Source organism: Bactrocera neohumeralis, unplaced genomic scaffold, assembly GCF_024586455.1.
Source record: "Bactrocera neohumeralis isolate Rockhampton unplaced genomic scaffold, APGP_CSIRO_Bneo_wtdbg2-racon-allhic-juicebox.fasta_v2 cluster10, whole genome shotgun sequence".
NCBI classification, from domain to species: domain Eukaryota; kingdom Metazoa; phylum Arthropoda; class Insecta; order Diptera; family Tephritidae; genus Bactrocera; species Bactrocera neohumeralis.
This window is the reverse complement of record NW_026089623.1, coordinates 5082047-5101757: the sequence shown is the minus strand read 5'-3', so window position 1 is coordinate 5101757 and position 19711 is coordinate 5082047. Positions and strand designations below refer to the sequence as shown.

At 38.7% G+C, this 19711-nt stretch overlaps 1 protein-coding gene and 2 long non-coding RNA genes across 13 annotated transcripts in view; 2 read left to right on the top strand and 1 right to left on the bottom strand.

The window, feature by feature from the left end:
* LOC126764858 (uncharacterized) overlaps positions 1–19711 on the top strand; it is a 139296-nt gene that overhangs the window by 111443 nt on the left and 8142 nt on the right. For 2 of the 9 annotated variants that reach the window (XM_050482488.1, XM_050482485.1), the window contains one exon: positions 4887–5133. The exons of the other annotated variants lie outside the window; for them this stretch is intronic. In XM_050482488.1, the coding sequence (XP_050338445.1) occupies positions 4887–4949 (63 nt within the window). In that variant the 3' untranslated portion in view covers positions 4950–5133. Of the gene's footprint in view, positions 1–4886; positions 5134–19711 lie in introns of those variants that run through there. 9 annotated transcript variants of the gene reach the window in all.
* On the top strand, positions 15560–18018 carry LOC126764986 (uncharacterized). Of its 3 annotated transcripts, none has more exons than XR_007668203.1 (3): positions 15560–16509; positions 16883–17199; positions 17284–18018. It is a non-coding gene; the product is annotated as an uncharacterized LOC126764986 (long non-coding RNA). The 3 variants fall into 3 exon arrangements; XR_007668202.1 differs by having other exon boundaries at positions 16759–17199; XR_007668201.1 differs by lacking the exon at positions 15560–16509 and having other exon boundaries at positions 16524–17199.
* On the bottom strand, positions 18007–19239 carry LOC126765015 (uncharacterized). The gene is made up of 2 exons (XR_007668231.1): positions 18647–19239; positions 18007–18586 (listed from the first exon to the last, which is right to left on the bottom strand). It is a non-coding gene; the product is annotated as an uncharacterized LOC126765015 (long non-coding RNA).

The following is a 19711-nucleotide window of genomic DNA, read 5'->3' as shown; positions in this document are numbered from 1 at the left end:
TATGCAACGTTTAAATAAAAGTTTCAATTATTGTTGGAACTTGAATATTTTGAATAGCATATGTGTATACTCAAATACATATAGTTAAAGAAAGTAAATACAATATATGGGGAAATTTTAAATGCAAAGACGTACACAACAAAAATGTGTGGTAACATAAATATAAAATAATAGTAAACAACCGAAAGAAAAAATGTCGAATAATGCAAAACACATTACTTTCTGGTAATAAAATTCAGTTTTACAATTGAAAAGCTATGCATTTTAAACGTTGCGTACTTTTAAGCGCATCTTTTTGGTGAGTTGCTTAAACTTGTGATCACCTTCTCACAGTATTGCTCAAATATTACCCATAAGAAGTGGCATGGAAACTGAGTAATGGAAAAGAGGCCGTTTACATCGACAGAATCGTTTGAAGGAAATGCTTTGAGAGGGATGCGACAGTTATGGCAAAACGTTCAGTTTCTGTGTATAGATGAAATTTCTATAGTACTTTATGAGATGCCTTGCATGATTGACTCTCGTTTGCAACAATTGAAGAGACCGGACTCTTGTTTTGGTGGTATAAATGTCTTACTCTTTGGTGATCTAATGCAGTTACAACCTGTCGGAGAACATCAAGTATTTTAACAGCCAGAACATATGAAACCCGCTACACATCTGTGGCGGCAATTCCGCCTGGTGGAACTGAACTCCAACAAAACATGCGACAACAAGAAGACATGACATTTATAGATGTGTTTAATTCTTTAAGAGTTGGAAAGTTGACGTCTAAGGAAAAGTGTAACCAAATACCACTGCATAATTTTCAATTAGGAAAGTTTAAAAAATTTACCCAACTAATAACCAAGTTGTTAGTCATAATGAAAAAGTTCTCCAGAGTTTTCAAGATAAAGGGATTGTTATTTAATTCATTAAAGCACAAGACCCATAGGTAATAAAGAAATAATATAATACCTAATAAAATCAATAAAATAGGAGGTCTTCCTGATGTATTGAAAATATTCGTTGGAGCAAAAGTGATGTTAAGGTCGAACATTGACGTGACATAAAGTTTAGTGAATTTCCAGCAAATTACAGCTATGGAATTGCTGAAAGAGAATTTTCCAATAATACTGATTCGATTAAGAAGTAAAAATTCCAAAAGTCGTCAATAGAACTTAGTCGCAAATAATATATGTAATAATTGGTAACTGAAAGAGGATCAGAGTGAATATTAAATACAGCCTAATTATCGATTAACTTTAACAATACAACATGTCATAATTAACATTGAGGTTTCTCACATCAAACTAAAAAGTGAAAATAAATATAGTTTAAAAAATAAAAACACGCTTTTAAAGCAGCAAAGCAGACTTTTATTGAGCAATTTAATAATATTTTGCCTTTAAATTTGTTTCGCTAAATCAAAAATATAGTTTACAAAAAATAAAAAACACGCTTTTAAAGCATATCAAACTAAAAAGTGAAAAATAATTCTTAGTATAAGCTTACAATAATTCATGTAATATATTTTTCGTATATCGAGCATCCCACGCTATTTTCACAATAATATACGAATTTTTGGTTCGCTATTATTGTTAGCTTATAATAAGAATTATTTTTCACTTTTTAGTTTCATATGCTTTAAAAGCGTGTTTTATATTTTTTGTAAACTATATTTTTAATTTAGCGAAACAAATTTAAAGGCAAAATATTATTAAATTGCTCAATAAAAGTCTAAAAAAACCTCAAATAGTATAGGTTCAGACATTGAAAAGGCTGTACGTACACTAACTTTTTCCGGGAAGGTCACAGTGATGTCTTGACCTGCTGCCTTTGTAGTTTCGGTTCTATTGATCTTAAAAAGAAAATTCATTAAGGTCATAGTTTCTAGATGAACCTAAAAATAATTAAAAAAAAATAATTCTCTAAAATAGAAATCTCCAAAAAATAAGTTTTATAGAATTTTTCGACTGTTTTTGCCTCGAAAAAAATATTTTTTTAAACAAAATTTCAAGAACATGTTGGTTCATAGTATTTATAAATTCATTACAATAGAGTAAAATTTTTCAATTAGGCGTATGTTCTATTTTGATGCATTTAAATTCAAATATACAAATGTTTACTGCTTTAAATATTAAATAATATTTAAATTATAATCATAAAATAAATAACTCCGATATGTTTGACAGTAAGTAAGTAATTTTTTTGTTGAGCGTTATACCCAATCTTCACGACAAGATTTTCCGTCTTTTCATGCCAAAAATAACAAACTTGCTTTCGTCTGAAAATAAAACTTGATTCAAAGACTGGTGGTATATTTAAATATTTATAAGCGAAAGCGTTACATATTTGTCGGTTTTCCAACGGCTTTTTAGTTCTTTTTACTGAAAATACGTCCATGATACCGTGCTTTCTTCAAATTCTTCCGTCGATATTTAATTTTTATCAAAGGATTTTGCTTTTTGTCGGTTATTTTGTATTTTTATTATATAATAATAATTTGCCTTCACCCTTTTTTAAATGGCCTAAACCTCACTCGACCACCTCTCTACCTGAGAAAAATTGCCGCAGCCAAATGCAACCAATCATACCTGAGAGCACCATCCCACTCAGCCAGATGTCTCACACACACGATGTACTGTTTGCCCACCTCGGTACAATACGCTTCCGCACGCGCCGACTCAATATCCTGTGATCCTGCACTATTAAGCAAACTTTACTGCGTATTTCGATCTCGCTACTTCGCTCATAAAAGTTTCTAATAACTAATTTAATTAATAACTCAACGGATATAAAAGATAAATATTTCACTGAATTACAAATCCTTGTGTTTTTGTGTGCTGCTGTTAAATAAATTCGGAATTAATTAATATCAACTCTTTTTAATTTTTTCGCATTGTCTTTATTACTACAAAATTAACTGAATTATTATTTTTTAATTGTTACTATAAAAATAAAAATTTATTTAAAAATGTCTAGTGTAGATGGGTAGGTAGAACTGCCCCCACCATGAGCTTAATCAGCCCTGGATGCGTCATTTTGAAGTACTGTCGTAGAACCTTATCGCCTTTCTAGGCCATATTTGCTTTGCTATCTTGCATCTTGTTGTTGTCTTCCATTTTGCATCCCCTTTAGAATGGTAAGATATAGCTAAGTTGTCGTCGGCATCATACAATGGTAGGCCCAAGAAACGTGACGGGGTCCGACTAAAGGGAGAAGGGTGTCAGATGAGTAGTCTTTGGTCTGCGTTTCACATAAATATATATTATATTGCTGCGGCGTAGTTAAAGACCGGCCGGGCGATTGCCTTGTAAGTTGGCAACAACGATTCTTTGAGGATTTTGTTGTGGCTTTGAACTTTGGCAATAATAGCAGTCGTATGAGGAGTGAAAGAGCGCAGACTTTGATTTTAGGATTATTGTCAGTCGGAATCTTGACGCCATCGACTGCAATATTAAGGTCAAGTATGTACTATTTCGTCTAGTTTGTAGATATGGTCGCTGTGGATAAAGGAGAGAGAGTGTTAAGTTCCATGCACCGATAGATCGGAGAGATAGGTCGGGAGTAGCAAGGCCTCAAGTGTAGCATAGGTCGTCAGGTTATGATATTTATCAGACCACCACTAACAATCGTAATATCGGGCGAGCTATTAAAGGTGCTCATAATTCCAGTGGAGGCTTCATCGTGCAGAATGTTGAATCGTCTATCTGTTCCGCCAGCTCTATACCCCTACGATCATTTGAGAGACGGGAATACCAAAGATCGTGATGCGCGTTAAAGTCGCCTAGTACCAAACGGTTTTCAACAGGGAAACATGTAACTGGGGGGATGTATATATTAGATATCTCGAGCTCGACATCACTTGACCGGATAGCTATACCCTGACATTCTGAAATGGCTGGGTGAATGGCTGGCTTTTCACTGGCGGACACGATTTCTAATGTTTGGATCATCTGAAGCACAAAAACCCAAATTATTTTTTAAAAAGTACGTGAATGGTTATCGTCCCTAGTGGAATCATGAAAAATGTTGATTAATAAAAAAGTAATTACGTTTTTTTTTTAATTTTCCCCCTTGTTATTTTACATAAATTTTGTCATAACATTGTCAATAAATTATAATATATATATACATATATAGGGACGATAACCAGGCGTTTTGTGAACATTAAAAAAAAAATTAAGCATATCGGCTGAGTAGCTCGACCGGAATCATGTCCGCCAGTTTAAAAAAGTTTGTTTTGAGAAAAACGCGTTTAAAGTTTGAGGAGTGCACTCCGAGCGCTCCGAACGTCGAGCGGTATTATTATTTTGTGGGCCTTTTCTGAAACCTTCCAATGGTAAAGTGGGTTTCTATATTAATTCTAAGAGAACAGAAAACGCAAAAAAAAAGAAGTTTTTTAAAAAAATATTACCCTGCTGTCCTCTTAATTAAGAGACTATACTTGCAACATAAACATATGCATTTTTGTGAATTTTTTGTTTATATTTTTTTTTTTTTGAAGAGACCATATGCGACATTTTTGAAGATATCTGTCAAAATGAAATAGCTGTCTATACAAGCACTTGATTGATTCATTTTGTATGGCAGCCGTACCTTGTATGCTATAGTGGTCCGATATTGCCGGCTCTGACAAATGAGCAGAGTCTTGAGGGGAAAAATGCGAGTGCAAAATATCTCAAAAACTGAGGGACTAGTGCACATATGTGCAGACAGACGAACAGGGCCAAATCGACTTAGCTCGTTATGCTGATCACATATACTTTAATATAACATGTTCAGGGTATAAAAGTCCTACGAATACGCTTTATTTTCGAAACTATTTCCCGGGTCAACATAAAATTTTGGAAGTATATTTAATTCTTCAATACTTATATAAACAGTTTTATTTTTATTTTTAGGAAATCTATCGACATTCATGCGCAATTCTTCGGAAATTGGAGACTAATACGAATTCAAGATGAAATGGTGTCACTTATAAAATTTAAATTAGTCATTAAGTCATTTCTAATAACTTAAATATATTAAAATATACCTCAATATTTTGTACTGCAATAATTTCAGCAAATAAGTACATAATCTCATCGTTATATTTTATATGATACTTCCAGTGCAAACAATAAAGTTCAAAAAATTGTTTGCATCTGATTAATTTTGTTTAATACCAAGTGGTTCGCTAGTACTCATTTTGCCATCTTACCCAAAACGCCTTGATAATAGTCTGTCATTCTCTTCACTGTTTTACGCCTTTAGTCGATGAATTGTCTTGAATTGCGAACGGAAGTGGAAGAACTAGTGGTTCTCCTATTAAAAAATGTGCAGGCGTCAAAACTTGAAGGTCGGATGGATCACCATTTAGCGGATGTAAAGGACGTGAATTAAGTATCGCTTCGATTTGGGTAAGTAAGGTTAATAGTTGTTCAAAGGATAGTACTCGCAGACCAATGGCATAAACGCTGTACCATTATCAGTGTATATTCTTTCACAGCGACCATGACGAGCTATAAAACGGTCATAACAAGCAATGAAAGCTATTGTTTTTAAGTCTGTCACCACGTCTAGATGAATTGCTCTGGTTTTGAGGCACACAAAAAGCGTAATCCACACTTTCTGCTTTATGAGCTGATTCCCATCCCTGTCAATCCTTTTGATCTCTATCGGTCCAGTATAATCTACTCCTGTTTATAGAAAAAGCTTACCTGCTCTGACTCGATCGGGGGGTACATCTGCCATCATTTGGACCTCTGTGCGATGATTGTGTCGCACACAAATAACACATCTGTGCAGGTATTTGCTTAGTGAACTACGAAGGCGCGTAATCCAGTAATTCTGACGAATAAATTGCATCATGATTTGAATGCCACCGTGTTTCGTTTCGTTATGCGCATGATCCATTATTAACCACGCTAATCTGGATCCGTCTGGAACTATCACGGAGTGTCGCATGTTTTCATCTAAATTTGAATTTTTTAACCGGCCATGTACTCTGAGTAATCCGTCCATCATCACAGGTTTCAACGATTCAATCTTACTTTAGGTTGGTATGCAGCTCGCAAGTAATTGCTCAAGAAAAAAAATACATTATTTCTCAAGTAATTTGACAGCTGGTTACGCATTGTGAATGATCTACATTAGAAGAGCAAGAGAGAATAAACAAAGAAAACAAACTTTGTGCGTAATATGTATGTGTGTATGTGTATGGTAACATAAATATTTTCATTGAGATTTAAGAAATGTTGTTGATGATTGGTAGGTTTTATACAACATTTCAAAATGGAATATACTTCATAATAATGATTTCAACTAATTTAGGATGAATTTGACGATTACTTCGATTTTCCTTCAAGAAACAATTGTTGATTTGATGTTTCTTCTCAAAACCAGGTTTGCCATATTCACATTTTACTGAAAAAAGTATTAAAAATTAGTACTAGATTTCTTGAGAGCTGCGTACTAGCACAAGTAAATTTATCGCAGGAAAGCTTCTTGACCGTTTCTTAAGCGTTTATTTATATAAAGTTTTTACGTTTCTTGAGAGCTGCGTACTAAGCTTTTTTCTGGAATCCTTATACCAGCTTTCAAATTCGTTATCTCTTTGTTGTAATATTTTTCTTGTTCTTGTCTCAAGAGAAATTTAATCCCTTGTGCTTGAATTTAAATAGATACGCCACAATATCTAAAGTTCTTTTTAATTTGTTTACATATTCAATTAACGAAACTCTATTTTTGGTTGTTCGCATTGAAATATGGATTGATTCCTCGAACTCTGCAACCGCTAAAGCTCTGAGTTCTACTTCAGCTTCCCCCACTGTGTTTGGCAGAAACACACACTATGGCCATTTAAATGGAGTAAGTGATAACCAGGGTGGGCTGTGCAGCCATAACCTTTCATGTATAATCTCTGACGACTTCATACCGCGGCTTAATAAATCGGCAGGATTATCATTGGTGTTGACATATCTTCATTTCTTCACATCGGTATTTGTTGGTATTAATGATACGCGATTTGCCACAAACGTCTTGAGGTTGGGTGGTATCTTTTTTATCCAATTAAGTACCACTTGTGAATCAGTCCACAATGTGTTGTTTACTTCTGTATATTCCATTACTCTTATTACATAAAAAAGTAAACGAGATAATAACTCTTCTTCTCTTCTTAATTGGCGTAGACACCGCTTACGCGATTATAGCCGAGTTAACAACAGCGTAACGTCGACTCATCGGTTGCTGTCATCGCCCAAGCCTCTGCACCATATAGCAGGACGGGAATTATGAGCGATTTATAGAGTTTAGCTTTTGTTCGTCGAGAGAGGACTTTACTCTTCAATTACCTACTCAGTCCGAAGTAGCACCTGTTGGGGAGAAATATTGCGTTGGATTTCCAGGCTGACATTGTTGGTGGTGTTTACGCTGGTTCCAAGATAGACGAAATTATCTACAACTTCAAAGTTATGACTGTCAACAGTGACGTGAGAGCCAAGTCGCGAGTGCGACGACTGTTTGTTTGATGACAGGAGATATTTCGTCTTGCCCTCGTTCACTGCCAGACCCATTTGCTTTGCTTCCTTGTCCATTCTGGAGAAAGCAGAACTAAGGCAGATGATATCAATATCATCGGCATACGCCAGCAGCTGCACACTGTTATAAAAGATTGTACCTTCTCTATTTAGTTCTGCAGCTCGGATTATTTTCTCCAGAAGCAGGTTGAAGAAGTTGCACTATAGGGAGTCGCCCTGTCTGAAACCTCGTTTGGTATCGAACGGCTCGGAGAGGTCCTTCCCAATCCTGACGGAGCTTTTCATGTTGCTCAACGTCACTTTACACAGCCGTATTAGTTTTGCGGGGATACCAAATTCAGACATCGCGGCATAAAGGCAGCTCCTTTTCGTACTGTCGAAAGCAGCTTTGAAATCGACGAAGAGGTGGTGTGTGTCGATTCTCCTTTCACGGGTCTTTTCCAAGACTTGGCGCATGGCGAATATCTGGTCGGTTGTTGATTTTCCAGGTCTGAAGCCACACTGATAAGGTCCAATCAGTTTGTTGACGGTGGGCTTTAATCTTTCACACAATACGCTCGATAGAACCTTATATGCGATGTTGAGGAGGCTAATCCCACGGTAGTTGGCGCAGATTGTGGGGTCTCCTTTTTTATGGATTGGGCATAGCACACTTAAATTCCAATCGTTGGGCATGCTTTCGTCCGACCATATTTTACAAAGAAGCTGATGCATGCTCCCTATTAGTTCTTCGCCGCCGTGTTTGAATAGCTCGGCCGGTAGTCCGTCGGCCCCTGCCGCTTTGTTGTTCTTGAGGCGGGCAATCGCTATTCGAACTTCTTCATGGTCGGGTAATGGAACGTCTGCTCCATCGTCATCGATTGGGGAATCGGGTTCTCCTTCTCCTGGTGTTGTGCGTTCACTGCCATTCAGCAGGCTGGAGAAGTGTTCCCTCCATAATTTAACTATGCTCTGGGCATCAGTAACTAGATCACCTTTGGGGGTTCTACAAGAGTATGCTCCGGTCTTGAAACCTTCTGTAAGCCGCCGCATTTTTTCGTAGAATTTTCGAGCATTACCCCTGTCGGCCAGCTTATCAAGCTCTTCGTACTCACGCATTTCGGCCTCTTTCTTCTTCTGTCTGCAAATGCGTCTCGCTTCCCTCTTCAGCTCTCGGTATCTATCCCATCTCGCACGTGTTGTGGTCGATCGTAACGTTGCGAGGTAGGCAGCTTGTTTTCTCTCCGCTGCGACACGGCACTCCTCGTCGTACCAGCTGTTCTTTTGCTCTTTCCGAAAACCAATGGTTTCGGTTGCAGCTGTACGTAAGGAATTTGAAATGCCGTCCCACAGTTCCCTTATACCGAGTTGTTGACTAGTGCTCTCAGAGAGCAGGAGTGCAAGCCGAGTAGAAAATCGTTCGGCTGTCTGTTGTGATTGCAGCTTCTCGACGTCGAACCTTCCTTGTGTTTGTTGGCGTGCGTTTTTTGCTGCACAGAGGCGAGTGCGAATCTTAGCTGCAACAAGATAGTGGTCCGAGTCGATGTTAAGACCTCGGAGCGCACGCACATCTAAAACACTGGAGACGTGTCTTCCATCTATCACAACATGATCGATCTGGTAGTTTCTCGATCCGGAGACAGCCAGGTAGCTTGATGAATCTTCTTATGCTGGAATCTAGTACTACAGATAACCATATTTCGGGCCCCGGCGAAGTCAATCAGCCTCAACCCATTTGGGGATGTTTCGTCGTGGAGGCTGAATTTACCGACCGTAGTGCCAAATATACCTTCTTTGCCCACTCTGGCGTTAAAGTCGCCAAGCACGATTTTGACATCGTGGCTGGGGCAGCTCTCATAAGCGCGCTCCAAGCGCTCATAGAAGGCATCTTTGGTCACATCGTCCTTCTCTTCCGTCGGGGCGCGGGCGCAAATCAGCGATATGTTGAAAAACCTCTCTTTGATGCGGATTGTGGCTAGACGTTCATTCACCGCAGTGAATGATAGTACTCGGCGACGGAGTCTCTCTCCCACCACGAATCCTCCACCAAACTTGCGCTCCTTTATATGGCCACTGTAGTAAATGTCACAAGGACCTACTCGTCTCTGTCCTTGTCCCGTCCATCGCATTTCTTGGACGGCGGTGATGTCAGCCTTTATTTTTGCGAGGACATCAACCAGCTGTAAAAGCTAAAGTAATGTAACTTTTACCTGTCCATCTTCTAGTACTTTTCGAATATAGATCATAGCCCCATAAGCCGTCCTTAATGCATCAGAAAACGAGTGTATTTTAACCCTTCCATCTATATCTTTAGCGACCCAACTGTCAAGAACAAATTTTTCAAGAATTACAATGTCTTGCCAATAGTCCCAATCCAATCCGATGCGCCATAAGTCTTGTATAATAATTTTGCCTAAGATAGTTACTGAAGGATGGAGTCATATGTAGAAGTTCACGCAAGTGAGGAAAGTTCTCTGATCGCCATTCAATTGGGAGTGGCCAGAAACGATTCTTTTATACATGGCTCAAGCAGTTCACAACTTCCGGTCTTTGACCAAGTATCAGACAGACAGCCGAACGATTTGCTACTCGGCTTACACTCCTGCTTTCTGAGAACTCGTCAACAACTCGGTATAAGGGAACTGTGGGACGGCATTTCAAACTCCTTACGTACAGCTGCAACCGAAACCATTGGTTTTCGGAAAGTGCAAAAGAACAGCTGGTACGACGCGGAGAGAAAACACGCTGCCTACCTCGCAACGTTACGATCGACCACAACACGTGCGGGATGGGATAGATACCGAGAGTTGAAGAGGGAAGCGAGACGCATTTGCAGACAGAAAAAGAAAGAGGCCGAAATGCGTAAGTACGAAGAGCTTGATGAGCATTTGAGCGTATGAGCATATGAGAGCGTATTGTGTGAAAGATTAAACCCCACCGTCAACAAACTGATTGGACCTTATCAGTGTAGCTTTAGACACGGCAAATCAACAACCGACCAGATATTCACCATGCGCCCAATCTTGGAAAAGACTCGTGAAAGGAGAATCGCCACACACCACCTCTTAGTCGATTTCAAAGCTGCTTTCGACAGCACGAAAAGGAGCTCCCTTTATGCCGCGAAGTCTGAATTTGGTATCCACGCAAAACTAATACGGTTGTGTAAACTGACGTTGATCAACACGAAAAGCTCCGTCAGGATCGGGAAGGACCTCCGAGCCGTTCGATACCAAACGAGGTTTTAGACAAGGCGACTCCCTATCATGCGACTTCTTCAATCTGCTGCTGGAGAAAATTATTCGAGCTGCAGAACTTAATCGAGCAGGTACAATCTTTTATAAGAGTGTACAGCTGCTGGCGTATCCCGATGATATTGATATCATCAGCCTCAACACCCGCGCCGTTAGTTCTGCTTTCTCCAAACTGGACAAGGAAGCACAGAAAATGGGTCTGGCAGTGAACGAGGGCAAGACGAAATATCTCCTGTCATCAAACAAACAGTCGTCGCACTCGCACGTAGCGAAAAAAAGAAACGACTGGCGCGCTGTTGCTAACTCAGCTATAATCGCGTAAGCGGTGTCTACGCCAATTAAGAAGAAGAAGATCTTAAATTGCAGAAATATAAAAAAAAAAAGCGCAAAGCTCTTTCACAAAAATAAAGGTAAATCGTATTGAATCCGATGGCAAATCATTTGTCCATCGCATCGACGCGAAAGCACATGAGCAAAGTAAGTTTATTTTTTTATTTTAGGTTTAATTAATTTTTTGATTCTTTCATTTTTTTTATAACAAAAAGTTAAATTTTTGAAAAACTAACTTTCCGCTCACAGAAGCAGTGGCGCTCTGCAGGCCGCTGAGAAGGTAGCAAGCACCGGATTCGAGAGAGTCACACCGAAGGTGCTCAAAGAAGGATGAGCACGATGACCCTCGTAGGAAAGGCATGAGTAGTGCCAGCTTGAAGTGGTACTTGAAGCCCCTCCGGGAGGGGAAGACTCCTGAGGTAGCGGAGGCACTGGCGAGGAGCAGGGTCAGAGGAAGTAGTGTCTCCGTTAACGCAACCACGACCGCCAGACGAGCGATTATGCCATAGGAGCTTCCCAGCTCCAAAAGACTGAAGGCCAACCCTCCGCTTCAAATCCCCCGGATGCCTTTCCATTAAAATTGTTTTTATACGTAAAATGTCTGACAATAGCATTACATCAATATTATTTTCATCCAGAAATCTAACAAGTCCAATTTGTATTGGTTAACACCGCTAGCATTACATATAAGTACAAATGTTCAATACGCTCATTTTTTACTTAAAAAAGTTTGCAACATTTGGTTTTGTGCTTTGATTATTCCTTGAATCACATTCTGCATTGTAGACATACCAATTGTGTCATGCATTGGGTAAGGTTGAAAATCATAGTTTCAATGCTTCCAATTGATTGGTTTTGGGGCAATAACATTTGTGCAGTGTTGCTTATCATCAGGTTTGCATAGCTCCCTTGTGTATTACTGTGTTTAAGATCTACTGGTTTTGAAATATGGAGAGGGATTTCAAAAATTTTGTTAGGAGGAATATTTAACTTTAGTTACAACGTGCTTGAATTCCGACTGACAATTTAATTTTTAAGTCTTTATATGCACGGCAACCCCTTTAGTTTGCAGTGTGATTTCCCCACAATTACTATATTTTTTTATTTAAATCCTACTGGTTCATTTCTTTTATGCTGTTCCTCAGCGATAATTCTTCGATGGAGCAGATATTTTAAACGGAAAATTGGAGGTGTTTCATCTTTCTTTAGTTGGTTAGAAGTTTGCATTTAATCTATTTTGAACACTGGTTGTAGGACTTTATTTCTGCTAAAAATATTTACTGCTGATTTAATACTAAAACCACATTATTTCAGTGCTTCTTTAACATCGCTAGAGTCTATCGAAAACTCTTTAACTTTTTTGACAACTACTTGGCCTTTAGAGCTCTTCAGTTGGTAAGTCCACCGAAGCCTCGATACCTCTCATAACAACCTTTTATAATATAGCTGAATTTGCTAGAACTTTATTTATAAGTATGTTATTTTGTGTAGTTTTCTAGGTGGTGATGTATTTAATGTTATATTTTATGTTAAATTAACATTTATTTCGCTTATTTTTATTTGAGCCAGCTTGTCGCGCTCTTCGTATTCACGCATTTCGGCCTCTCTCTTTTTTTGTCTGCAAGTGCATTTCGCTTCCCTCTTCAACTCTCGGTATTTTTCCCAATCAGCACGTGTTGTAGTCGATTGCAACGTTGCGATGTAGGCGGTTTTTTTTATTTAAGAATGTTTCTAATTTAACCCTACGACTTTACAACGGTCAACCATTATCATTCCTTTGCGTAACTTTTAAGGGCGCGGGTGGATATTTTTGCGCATTTTCCGTCCTTCATGACTTTTTATCTCTAGATGTGACTAAATAACTAAGCAATATCACAGCCTTAAGCAATTAAAAATCCAATTTTGGCCGAAAAGGACAAAATTCGTATGAGCATGCTAAAAACAATGCTGGTACAGTCAATGCCTCATCATGACCAATTGGTACCAATACATAAGGGTATTACAATCCCTTATTAAAAATTCAATACTATTTGATTTACTACTGTGATCAAATTGAAAGGTAAATTTTGTCCATTTCATCTCCTTCAAAGAAATCGCCTCCCGCTGCAATATACATCTGCCAACGAACGAATCCAGTCATCATAGCACTTGGAAAAATCCTTCATCGTGATGGCCATCAGAGCCTTTTTCGATTCAGCTTTTATATCCTCAATTGGGGGCACAACGGTGTCCTCGAAGTGGTCTTGTGAATTTGCTGAATAGCCACGAGTTACACGAAGGTAAATGAGGCGAAATGAGAGATAGTGCATTATCGCACTTCTTTGTTCAATAAATTCAGACATAGTAAAAATGGAAGAATTCACTTTTAGAGCCTCACAAAACGACGCGTATCTCAAATACTAATGAATATTTTGACGTGAAATTTAGCATAGATGACACTAACAGTACTACAGAAAAAAATTTTCCGATTCGAAAAACACGCGAAGTATAAATTAAAAACTCATCTTTCAATTTGATCACAGTAGTATCCCCAAATGGGTTGAGGCTGATCGATTTCGCCGGGGCGCGAAATATGGTTATCTGTAGTACTAGATTCCAGCATAAGAAGATTCATCAAGCTACCTGGTTGTCTCCGGATCGAAAAACCACCAACCAGACCGATCATGTTGTGATAGACGGAAGACACGTCTCCAGTGTTTTAGATGTGCGCGCGAGTTAAGGAATGTATTCCTTATAATAGTAACAAACATCAAAACAACCTTTTGTTTCAGTAACCAGAATGCAGAAACAACCTTGAGTTGGTACAATTGAAATGCACTATCACTACAACAAACAATCCTAAACAAACAAGTATCAAAACAACATTGAGTTTGAATACCACAACAACCTTAAAACAAAGCAAATGTATCTAAGCAAACAATATATATGTATGTAAACAAACCTACACAAATAATATAATCTGTATCTTAACAAACTATCGACTAGTAATAAGTAAACATACTAGTTAGTATAAATAGAAGTAAGAAACATGTAAAAAGTTAGTCTTAAGAGTATAAATAAAGAGTACACATTTCGGTGCAGCTCAAAATATATTCTTTTGACTCATTTTTACTTTATGTAAAAATTAACTCGTGCTTCGAGGTCCTAACATCGACTCGGACCACTATATTGTTACAGCCAAGATTCGCACCCGCCTCTGTGCAGCAAAAAACGCACGCCAACAAACACAAGGAAGATTCGACGTCGAGAAGATGCATTTGCAACAGATAGCCGAACGATTTACTACTCGACTTGCACTCCTGCTCTCTGAGAGCACTCGTCAACAACTCGGTATAAGGGAACTGTGTGACGGCATTTCAAGCTCCTTACGTACACCTGCAACCGAAACCATTGGTTTTCGAAAAATGCTAATGAACAGCTGGTACGACGAGGAGTGCCGTGTTGCAGCGGAGAGAAAACAGGCTGCCTACCTCGCAACGTTACTATCGACCACAACACGTGCGGGATGGGATAAATAGCGAGAGTTGAAGAGGGAAGCGAGATGCATTTGCAGACAGAAAAAGAAAGCGCCGGAATGCGTGAGTATGAAGAACTTGATAAACTGGCCGACAGGGGTAATGCTCGAAAATTCTACGAAAAGATGCGGCGGCTAACAGAAGGTTTCAAGACCGGAGCATACTCTTGAAGAACCCCCAAAGGTGATCTAGCGACCGATGCCCAGAGCATACTTAAATTATGGAGGGAACACTTCTCCAGCCTGTTGAATGGCATTGAACGCACAACGCCACGAGAAGGCGAACCCGATTCCCCAATCGATGACGATGGAGCAGACGTTCCATTGCCCGACCATGAAGAAGTTCGAATAGCCATTACCCGTCTGAAGACCAACAAAGCAGCGGGGGCCGATGGATTACCGGCCGAGCTATTCAAACACGGCGGCAAAGAACTGATAAAGAGCATGCATCAGCTTCTTTGCAAAATATGGTCGGACGAAAGCATGCCCAACGATTGGAATTTAAGTGTGCTCTGCCCAATCCACAAAAAGGGAGACCCCACAATCTGCGCCAACTACCGTGGGATTAGCCTCCTCAACATCGCATACAAGGTTCTATAGAGCGTATTGTGTGAAATATTAAAGCCCACCGTCAATAAACTGATTGGACCTTATCAGTGTGGCTTCAGACCTGGAAAATCAACAACCGACCAGATATTCGCCATGCGCCAAGTCTTGGAAAAGACCCGTGAAAGGAGAATCGACACACACCACCTCTTCGTCGATTTCAAAGCTGCTTTCGACAGTACGAAAAGGAGCTGCCTTTATGCCGCGATGTCTGAATTTGGTATCCCCGCAAAACTAATACGGCTGTGTAAAGTGACGTTGAGCAACATGAAAAGCTCCGTCAGGATTGGGAAGGACCTCTCCGAGCCGTTCGATACCAAACGAGGTTTCAGACAGGGCGACTCCCTATAGTGCAACTTCTTCAACCTGCTTCTGGAGAAAATAATCCGAGCTGCAGAACTAAATAGAGAAGGTACAATCTTTTATAACAGTGTGCAGCTGCTGGCGTATGCCGATGATATTGATATCATCTGCCTTAGTTCTGCTTTCTCCAGAATGGACAAGGAAGCAAAGCAAATGGGTCTGGCAGTGAACGAGGGCAAGACGAAATATCTCCTGTCATCAAACAAACAGTCGTCGCACTCGCGACTTGGCTCTCACATACCTATTGAAAATCATAACTTTGAAGTTGTCGATAATTTCGTCTATTTAGGAACCAGTATTAACACCACCAACAATGTCAGCCTGGATATCCAACGCAGGATTGCTCTTGCCAACTTCGGACTGAATAGGCAATTGAGAAGCAAAGTCCTCTCTCGACGAACGAAAGTCAAACTCTATAAATCGCTCATAATTCCCGTCCTGCTATATGGTGCAGAGGCTTGGACGATGACAGCAACCGATGAGTCGACGTTACGAGTTTTAGAGAGAAGGTTCTGCGAAAGATTTATGGTCCTTTGCGCATTGGCCACGGCGAATATCGCATTCGATGGAACGATGAGCTGTACGAGATATACGATGACATTGACATAGTTCAGTGAATTAAAAGACAGCGGCTACGCTGGCTAGGTGATGTTGTCCGGATGGACGAAAGCACTCAAGCTCTGAAAGTATTCGACGCAGTCCACTCCTTTGGAAGGATCAAGTGAAGAAGGACCTGGCTCCGCTTGGAATATCCAATTGGCGCCACGTAGCGAAAAGAAGAAACGACTGGCGCGCTGTTGTTAACTCGGCTATAATCGCGGAAGCGGTGTCTACGCCACTTAAGAAGAAGAAGAAGATAGTTACTGGAGAAATGAAACCATTTGGATCATAAAGTTGAGCAACACAGGCCAATATTTGTCTTTTAGCGATGACATTTTCTATCTCAAGAGTCTTTACTGCGAAGGTAAATTGATCTTGTTTGACCTTCCATTTTAACCCCAACACTGATGCTTTCTCTTCTTCCGAAAACATTAATGATCCTTCTTCTTCATCCAAGTTTCCTCCTAAAGTTTTTTCGAATTCGACTTCCACTTTTTCATTTCGAAACCGCCACCTTTTAGAATATGATCAATTTCTTTTGTCAGTTGCATCGCGTCACTTTCAGCTCCAGTGGCACAATCATCCATATATAAATCATTCTCAATTACTTTAGATGCATCTGGGAATTCTTTTTCTGCATCCCTCGCACACTATCACTGCCCGAACAGCATTAAATGCAGATGATGTTATACCATATGTTACGACCTTTAACCAATATTCTCTTATTGGTTCATCAGTATTCTCTCTCCAAAAAATCCGCTGTAGATGCCATTGACTTTGGACTACTTGCACTTGCCGGAACATTTTTTTAATATCGCCTATGACACCAATTTTATGTCTGCGAAACTTGAGAACAATGAGTTAGTTCGTAAACGCAGTAACTTGGTTGCACTGCATATTGACAGGGGCAACGCGTTCGTCAAAAAAACATGCGGCAATACTGCTCTTCGTCAAAAGTTTTTTAATGCATGCAGTTGGCAGCACTTCGGCAAATTGTCGCAGCCATTGCAGTAAGTTTTTTGAAACTGCGTAGAACCAAAGGCGAAATGGAAGAGTGAGTAAAATGATTTCTAATTCTACATATGTCTTTAATTATTAATATGATTATATAATAATAATAGGCCTTATTTACATTTAGATCCCACGAATTTCCAGCAAATTATATAAAAATTTTAATACGAACAAGGCTGGACATGGAGTCGGAGTTCCAGGAAGGAAGGAAAAAAAATCTTTCCTGTGGGGGAGAATTCCTGAAATAATTAAAGAAAAAGTTCCAGAATTTAATTTATCACGGGATCAGATTTCCCGTAAATTTGTGAATCTCTTCTGCACATATAAAAGAATTAAAAAGCGAAATAGTTAACAGGGCGTGCTGCAAGTGCTTGGGAGTTTTTTGAAGAATTTGACGATGTGTATGGAACCAGACATTCCATTAGTACGCCTCCTGAGAATTTGCATTCGTCTTTGTCACTGCCAAGTACAAGGGATGCTTCCAATGTGGTGGAAGATATTGGGGTTTCGAATGACTCTCCAGGAACCTCGAACAACACAACATCGACACAATCTCGGCAGAAGGCGTAGGACAACCAGTGCCAATGAGTCTCTGGAATTCCTTAAGGAAGAAGCTAAAAATGAAAAGGAAAGGCACGATCAGATTATAGAGCTTGAACGGGAAAAGATGCAAATAGAGCACGAGAGAATACAAAGAAGAAGAGATATGCTTCAAAAGTTTTTAGACAGATAAGATGATAGTATTTAGTCTTAAATATGAATATGGCTTTAAAACAGAGTAATTAGAGTTTTTTTTTATTTTTACTTACGAATAATTTTAAGTTGTTAAGTACACAAATAAAACAATGGATTCCACTCATAAGTATTTTACTTATATTTATTTAAGAACAAAACAACGTTGTCAAATTGCGCCTTATAGCAATTCCATATAAATCGTCATTTTCTTGAGGTGCCAGTGAAGTACTAAGGTGATTTTCAGTTTCTTCATTTATGACGTTATTATTTTCTGGTAATCCAACAAGATATTCCGAAGGGTTTTCTCTATTTATAATAAAGTTGTGCAATATTGTACAGGCAAATATTACCATTGATGGTTTTTTGACTGACCTCAAGTTTATATAATTTAGTATTTTAAACTTTTGTTTCAAAATCCCATACGACTGCTCGATAAAAACACGAGTTGAGCTTAAGCAGTAATTAAAGTTAATTTCTTCCGATCTTAAATGCCCATTATCTCTGTAAGGTGTAAGCAGGAATTTTGATAAAGGATAGGCAGAATCTCCTAAAATGACTGCATTTTCAGCAAGTTCCACTTCACCGGAAATAATTCCTTTATAAATAGGGCTAGTTTTCCATACATGAGCATCATGGCAACTGCCTGGACATCCAATAAATACATCCAGAAAGCGAAATTTACTGTCACGTATGGCCTAAACATAAGAGTTAGCAGAAATTTTGTGTTGATAAAACTGAAGCTTAAATACACAAACCTGCAAAATAATTGTATGATTTCCTTTTCGGTTGTACAGTGAAACTTCGATAATTCGTATTTGCAAGGGACCACAATTTAAATACGAGTTGTGGAGTTTTTCAAGTTATCAAGTTATACAACATATAGAATATACGAATTATAGAGTTTTTTTTTATTTATTTTTTCAATTTTACATAAAAAACAAGAAATGATTGTACATATGTACTATGTTTTCGTCACGTACGGTTTTTTGTGAAAAAAAATACGAATTGTAGAGGCTTTTGAGGAAAAAATACGAGTTGTAGAGGCTTTTGATACACATTTTTCAATTTTTGTCTCAAGAAAAATACGAGTTATCAAAGGGACCGAAATACATGCATTTTTCGCGAATTTTTCTAGGGACCGAAGAAATACTATGAAATATCAAGGTTTTTCGCTTATCGAGGTTACGACTTATCGAGGTTTCACTGTAGTAACTAATCGCATCATTTTTTGGAAGCGAGATGTTGAAATGCGTCCCATCTACACATCCCACATCAAATGGAAAAAGACTGCATCTGCTCCTTTCGAAATGTTCCATTACTTGCCTTTGTTTAACAGCAGAAGGCCATATTATTTCATTTTTTAATGAAGAAACCATTTTAATAACATTAAAAAATATTTAATGCGTGGTTCCCTTCGCAACACCAAACCGGTCACTAAGCTCGCGAAACGTGACGTTGCTGTTACCCAATTTCCACAGCGTTTCATAAAGGCACATTTAAAGGGAATGCCCCAACCGGCCGCGCAATGATCTGGTCCAATATGGTTGGATAGAGTTTCGCAATATCTAAAACACAAAGTAGCACATTACATACATATCAAATTCAACAACTAAAAGTTAAGCTTACCATAAAAGTTGATCGCGCCATCCGAAAATGCGATTGAAATACATCCTCTGGATAGTTTTTTATTATATTCAGGTAATTGCTCACTTTTAGTACGGACCGCCTTTTCTTTTTTAAATCACTTTTTAGTAAAATATTTCTTCTCTTTACTTGTTTAATCCTTTTTTTATTGTAATTCAATAAAAATTCTCACTCTG